Source organism: Contarinia nasturtii, unplaced genomic scaffold (assembly GCF_009176525.2).
Source record: "Contarinia nasturtii isolate CC-2019 unplaced genomic scaffold, AAFC_CNas_1.1 Cnas_scaffold_1240, whole genome shotgun sequence".
Classification (NCBI taxonomy): Eukaryota; Metazoa; Arthropoda; class Insecta; order Diptera; family Cecidomyiidae; genus Contarinia; species Contarinia nasturtii.
The window spans coordinates 1,356,911-1,364,230 of NW_022198581.1; the positions used below are offsets into that span (position 1 = coordinate 1,356,911).

Below are 7,320 nucleotides of genomic sequence, written 5' to 3' on the forward strand. Positions count from 1 at the left end.
TTGGAATAATGTTTGTGGACATGGAAGCAGCTGACTTGTCAGATTCTCTCTTTATATTATAGGATCCATCTCACTCGCGTGCACAACATGTTGCATTTGTTTTTTTTTTTTTTAATTTTCGCTATGATTCCGATGTTACGATGAGAAATTTAAAAAAAACCTACAAAATTATTTTAGTCTTTAATGGTGATGTTTACGTCGCTTAGAGGTAGTGTATCGGTTTGGTGATAATGGCATGTGTCGGCTACTGCTTTTTTCGTAACTTTTTGTTGATACCGGCGATGGTGACCTGAGAAAATATTTTAAAAAATCAATTAGTTGTCATTTTCTCAGCGATAAACAAAAATGATTGATTTGATGAGTGTTTTTTTTGTGGTACCTGTGATATCGACGATTACTTTCATATTTTGAGGATCGTGACGAAGGTGAAAGAGAGCGATCATTGTATCGTTTAGGAGAATGTGATGAGCTCCTTGACCTTGATCGACGATGCTTTCGATATCTGGTAGAAGGTGATATCGAATCTCGTATTCTTTTGCTATAGCCGGGCGACCTAGATCGGCGACGCGACGATGTGTTTCGATTGTACTGTGGCGACGGGGAACGTTTTGATTTTTTCGATTTTTTTAACGAATCTGTAGGGCTTGGACTACGTTTAAGCGACGACGTTCGTCCCGAATGTGGTGAATCTGTTTGTAATTCACGCAATGAACGTTTCATCAATTTTCTTCTATAATGTTCACATTGTTGCTGCACACTCCATCCGGATTTTAAACTTCGATTTCCCGATTCCAATTCATCTTGGTATTGTACGGTTTTCAATTCAACTTCACGCAATCGCAAACGTTTCTCTTCGTCATAGTCACGAGTACCTTCGCTATATTCAAAACTATCAAAACTATCTTCCGATAAATTTGTTGTCGGTTGAGTTTCCAATGTTTCCCATTTTGATGTGGTTATGGCTTGGGCTTCAATCTTTTCGGGATCAACTGTTTCCCATTTTGATGGTATAAAACCGGCTGCTACTGGACTTTGGTCTTTATTTCCTATAGGAATGCCATCGATATCAGGATCTTCCACTGTTTCGTTTAAAAAAAACATTTTAAATTGACATTTAAAAAAAAGATCGTTCATTTTCTGTGCCAAACTGAAACTTACATGGAATTCCGTCAATGTCATCTTCATATTCTGAGTCTACATTCTCTTGAATTAGCGTCACTCGTTCATGTGACGGTGAATCAGTAACGCTCGTTGCTGCACCAGGAATGCCACGCATAAAAGCACTTTTAAGTAAAGCCGCACCATCCAACGGAACACCATCCAAGTCTTCATCTTCCTTTTCATCGCCTGATCCTATCAATGGTTCTGGCTCTGGTTCCCTCTTTTCACTCGTCTATAATAAATTCAATTTGACATCAGAAATATTCAATATGCAAAATAAATACGGTCGGCTTGTTTTGCTTACATGTTGAATGCCCAAATATATGGTCTTTAATTTATTAATAAAATCGCGGTCGTAGACAAGCCATTCATCCCATGCTTTTAACACTTGTACTACACGCGCCTTGAATCCTTCAGCCTTTAATCGACTTTCTAAGCTTTTGTACGTTGCATTTAAATGTTTAAATATTTCTTCCAAGTATTTTTCCATTCTAAACGAATAAAAGGCATTGGTTTTTTTTATTTATTTAACTGCAATTTTCAATGCGGAATTTTGAGCATATCCAATTATACTTACGACGTTCGATAAAAACTGGCATTGGAAACTTTAACGGTGCAATTATGTAAAATATCCGAAACTAAATAAAGCCGTGCAATTTTCTTGCTGATCAATGTTTGTGTGTTTGACATTGATTCTTCGATGCATTCGCAAATTTCATCGGCGGCATCAGCATGTTCAATGCAAAATACCATACAATCGCCAATTTTTGAACGTTCCGGTGTTAAATGACGAATCAAGTCTTCTAATCGATCACGTTGCCTGCATACAAAAAAAAAAATTGAAAAAAAATGGTCAAACCAAAAATTAAATGTTAAACTTACGCTGTTGAAAGAGTTCCTTTGCGAATTTCAGGTGCTTCGTCATCAACAATTAGTTCTTCCGGCATTCCTTGTGTATAGAAATTTAATGGTGGCGGTTTCCATATTGAACCGGTCTGGAACATTCGAAATTCCTTCTGTCGCCATTCGGTTGGCGTGTCACCTTGCAGCAATGAAAACAACTTCCATCGATAATAGATGTGCGCCGGACTTTCATTCTCAAACAAAAACCTACAGAGTTTTCATTGGTTTCATTTACTCATCTATTGTCTATGTCTATTGGATTCAAAATGCAGTGCAATGCCAATTCTCGACGGATTTTTATTTTTTTAAAGAAAAACGCGTGCGAATGCGAAATATAACAAAATATACAATAGAATTGTCAAAAAAAAACTGCTAGACGCGTATATTTATGAAAATGTTGACAATTAAATCGTACGCGTCGTTCTTTGAAAGCATTAAATTGAATCAAGGTTATTTAAAAATCGTTAAAATGATCTCATTACGTAAATGGCATACGGTTAAATGGCATTGCACTTTAAACTGAATGATAAAATTAATATAGACGAAGTGGCGAATGAATGTTTACCGAAATGTTGGATTGTCGATTTCTTTGCTCATAATCATTGCCTCGAACATTGGTCCTTCGCGTATAACGAATTCGATCATACGATGAATAAGCGCTAACAGCGGTCTGAAAGCAAACACAAAAGAAATTGTTTGCCCGTTACGATTCACGGATTTACGTGTTTGTGTTGGTTCATTTCGTTGTGTATTTTGAAACCAATTTGTTTTTTTTTTCATATGCCCATTTATCGCATTCGAATTTCGTTTTTTTTTTTTTTTTGTTTTGTTTTGTTTTGTTTTAGCAAATATTTATGTGTACGTGGTTTGGTATGGTAATATAGAGTTAAAAAGAAAGCAAGAAGAAAAATGGGAAACAGAACAGTGTGTAAATATTTTGGAGTATTTGTTCGATCATCAAAATTAAAACTAATTGAATCCACAATAACATTGACTACATCAATAGAATAGTCCATTCAATTGCAAACCAAAATTGCCTGTTCGCGTATTAATTTAAACTCTACAGAATTAATGTAGTTCTTATAAAATAGAAAAAAAATTATTCATATATATCCAACATATAATAATAACAATCATCCCAAATTGAAATTGATTATTTTTTTTACAAATTGATTAAATAAAGCTAGCACAAACGCTGTTTTTAAGAAAATCCTAAGTTTAAATTTAAAATGAAAATCATATCTAATTAAACTAATAATTAGTAAAACATTTTAAGTTTGGAATTTGTTGCATTTTTTTTGTTTTGTTTTATAATCAAATGGAAAAATAAAACCGTTAACAATTTAACTTACCGTTCTGTTGGAATCATAACTTTAACAATACTTTTATAGGCGAGCTAAAAATTAGTTGGTTTGCAATTAATCATAAATTGGAAAAAAAATTGTCGTTGAAAAAAAAAATGAAAAAAATATAAAAATAATTAAAATTAATGTCTATGTTTTTTTTTTGATAGGTATTTTGAATTTGTTTGAGTTTTTGTTCGTATCTTAATTTACGAAATGTATCAAAAGCAAATTTCTTTTTTTTTTTTGAAAAATGTCAAAAAAACGAATCTCTAGTTTTATATACATAGCACATATGTAACAAAAAATATATATATTTCTGAGAGAAAGAGAGAGAATGAATGAGTATTAAATACCTCTTCCATATCACGTTTTATGTCTGGATCTTTGTTGTAATCGTGAAAATAATCTGGCGGTGGAAACTGTGTATATAATTGGTTGATTATGATTAATTGATTTATTCAAATCGATTTTTAGATTGAATTTAGTGATTTAATAAACGAAATGCGAATATAATGTGTGGGTCAAATTTGTGGTAAAAAAAAACAAATATGTTGTCCCGTTTATGAAGATTCATTTGGTTGTTTTGAATGGTTCTTTGTTTTCGTTTAACGAATGTGTGGGTGTGTGTGTTTGTGATTTACATTGAAGACAACGACGATAATGTGATCGTTGAATTAAATGTAAAAGAAATGCACGATATTTGAACTTACATTTTCGGCTTCATTTGGTTGTGGTTGAGCATTGAAAGGCAATCCTGATGGTGGCGGTGGCATATAGTGTTGCATTAACGTGGGCGGTATATAAATTGGATAGGTCATTATTGATACCGATTTTCCCCATCCCAGTTTCATTTCGTAGCCCATAACATCACGTCCATTTAGACAACGGAGCGCACGTTCCGCATCCAAACGGCTCATATAAGCAACAAAACCACAATTTCGACCACGTTGTTTCTCTTCTTCGGACCGTGGCCACATAATTTTGATACTTGCTAATGGCCCATAACGGCCAAAAATCTCCATCAATTGTTGTTCAGTTATTTTTGGACTTAAATTTCCCAAGTATATATTTGTTGTATTCGGATCACCGTTATCCATGGAACCGTATGTGGTCGGTGGTGCATCGGGTTCCCGTGTAAATGCTGCTAACGTTGTATCGGCTTGTATCATACTTTTTGCTATTGTTTTATATTTTGTACGCTCTTCACGTTCCTCTTGCATTCTAAAAAACATCAAATGAAAATAAAAAATGTCTACTTTTGATTTTGACAAATAACATACTGTCTCAATTCCTCTTTGAACAATTCCAAATTACTCTTCTTTTTCTCTTGAGCTTTGTTTTTCTTAGCGGCAGCTTCTTTCTTTGCTGCTGCTGCAGCTGATGATGCCGGTGTTGGCTGCAATTTTGGCTGTTCGTTCGACTTTTCGATGGGTTTCTCGTCATGTTTGGCTTGTGCTTGAGGTTTGTACAATTTTCCCTTTTCCTTATTATCCTCCTCTGTTTGTATTTAAATTTCAATTAATTGATGATTTGATAATAGAATGAATATGATTAAAATTGCAAACACGTACTTCGTGAACCAGCATCATATGTTCCGGCTTTAACCCATACTTTTGCCACCGATGATGGGGCTTCTTCAAATGTTTCCACAAACTCTTTAAACACCTATGAAAATCAATCAAACGAAGTTTTAAAAAAAACACATGGTTTTTGACTAGATAAGTAGTAGATAAACGTATTGTAGTTCACATACAGATGCAGCAGCTTGTTCCTCTTCTCGTTTTCGGCGCTCCTCCTGTTCTCGACGTGACAATGGTCGCTGTCCCATTGCACCAATGGCAAACGCCTGAAGTTTTTGCTCGGCAATTTTCTGCAAATGAAATCGATTACCAAAATGAAGCCTTGCATTGAAATCCTTTTCGCAATTATTCAGTTATTCATGAAATACGGCGCATTTCCCATTAAAATTTCTTTATTTAATGCACCATTTAAAAATGGTATGTATTGCAATCAAATACCGAATAATTGGAAATAATAGCAGTCATACCTTCATTATTAATACCCAAATAATGCAGATAGTCTTTATATCATTCTAATCTCAACTGTAGTGTATACTGTCAAAAATGGATTTACATTACACACACATATAAATATTTTCAAACATAAAATTTTGTTTTCTTCGAATTAATAAGAGTTTGTAATCAGAATCGGTTTGCACTAGGATTCATTTCAGTTTTCCTTTGGAAAAACAACTTAACACAATTCACTCAGTCTAATCAGGCGGCAATGGTTCTTTGAAATTTTCTTCTTCTTTTTTTCACACATCACACCACTGTGTAATCATCGTTTATTTTGAAATGTGTTTTTCAATCTGAAAACTTCAATCGAACTAAATTAACGAAAAAACGAAGAAAAAACACAAAAGAATTTTTGGAACTCAATTTAATTCTCAAAATAGCTTCCTTGACAATCAACCTCTGGTGTCTCTGGTATGAGAGAATATAGCGAATACGACAAATGTAATGTAAAATATTAACCGTATCCGCCTAGTGGTGTGTCGTTCAACTAGGACAAATGCCATCGCCGCTGTCATCTTTATGTTTGACATTTCGATGGAGATGGACAACATTTTCACATCATTTCAAATGTCATATTTCCGCCTCAACATTCAAATCCATTTATTTTCTATTTTATTCAATGAGAAATCATTTTTTTTTTTTTTGGTTGTAAACGAGAAATCTCTTTCACTTTTTGTTTCTTTTAACGACTTAATATTGAGGGTTTTTGTTCATATAATTTAATTACCTCGACTTTTCCGTAAATGAAACGATAATTGATAGTTTAGTAAAAGTAAAACAAAAATCGACTCAATCATTACGTTCAACTGACATTTTCGTCATGTGGCGATGATTTTTTATTTTGAATCGATAACCGCAACAACCGCAATTTTAACGCCCATTTTTATATAAAATTAATAATATATTCTAAATTTGGTTTTATCGATTGTCTTTGATATTTGTTGAAAATTTTAAAAATCAATGTCACTTCATCACTTGAATGTAAAGGTTGTGACATTACCAATTTGCATTCTGTATCAACCAAAAATAGGCATGCATGCTTTTCTCAAACTAATGTATGATAAAAAAAAAATTAGTTAATTGTTTCGCGTTGCTATTTATGGTGTCACGCGAATGATGAATAACTTTATAAGATTCGAATTAAATGCACACTTATTATTTTTATCAATATAATAAATATAATTGGTCAAGCAATTTATTCCTATCTTTTCATTCGATTGATCAAAATGACCAAAAATCTTTTTCCAAATAGAGATACTTCAAATATACACTATTAATTGACGTAAGATTGTCGTGTATTCACAAATAAAGGTATTTAAACAATATTTATTAATCAAAACTTTGGGTATGATTAACGATTTTCATACAAATTACAGTTTTGCACACGAAGAACCACATTTCTAATAGTGACTCAGGCGAAATCTTGATGCACAGTATTTTATCTGAAGATATAACCCAAGTCACCGATGAAATTATTTCAGAGAGATGATGTCTCAGATGAAATGTAGTCCACACAGTGATCTAAATTTCGTTTCAAGACACAAACCTTCAGAAATCAATCCTTCACATGGAAAACTGTGAAAATAGTAATCGTATCCAAACTTTTGATTGATAGAGCGTATATTAATGACATTCATCCTCTCATATTTTTTTTTGCTATTTTAAGCTTAAATTTAAAAAAAAGTTGAATTCATTTAGTCAATGCAAAAAAAAAAGATTTCCAAAAATAGAATCAACGATGAAACGTTTTATATAAAATGTCATCGATGTTCACAAAAGTTTTATGACATTTCAAAATAGAAATACATTTGAATTGATCAATCGGTGATATA

The 7,320-nt window shown here is 32.9% G+C and overlaps 1 protein-coding gene across 1 annotated transcript; it reads right to left on the bottom strand.

The window, feature by feature from the left end:
- Positions 1 to 99: 99 nt before the first annotated feature.
- LOC116345148 (U2 snRNP-associated SURP motif-containing protein) lies at positions 100 to 5,923 on the bottom strand. The gene is made up of 14 exons (XM_031774261.1): positions 5,458 to 5,923; positions 5,164 to 5,280; positions 4,982 to 5,075; positions 4,691 to 4,907; positions 4,121 to 4,631; positions 3,764 to 3,829; positions 3,417 to 3,460; positions 2,630 to 2,734; positions 2,044 to 2,271; positions 1,739 to 1,981; positions 1,466 to 1,652; positions 1,159 to 1,393; positions 380 to 1,079; positions 100 to 289 (listed from the first exon to the last, which is right to left on the bottom strand). The coding sequence occupies exons 1-14, from the start codon at positions 5,461 to 5,463 to the stop codon at positions 181 to 183; spliced, it is 2,862 nt and encodes a 953-aa protein (XP_031630121.1). The 5' UTR covers positions 5,464 to 5,923; the 3' UTR covers positions 100 to 180.
- Positions 5,924 to 7,320: the final 1,397 nt, after the last annotated feature.

Excerpts from the sequence above, each read along its gene's own strand:
- LOC116345148 (XM_031774261.1), bottom strand. Across the intron at positions 5,076-5,163 it reads AGGAACAAGCTGCTGCATCT|GTGTTTAAAGAGTTTGTGGA; the intron begins GTATGTGAACTA and ends TGATTTTCATAG. Across the intron at positions 1,982-2,043 it reads AAAGGAACTCTTTCAACAGC|GCAACGTGATCGATTAGAAG; the intron begins GTAAGTTTAACA and ends TTTTGTATGCAG.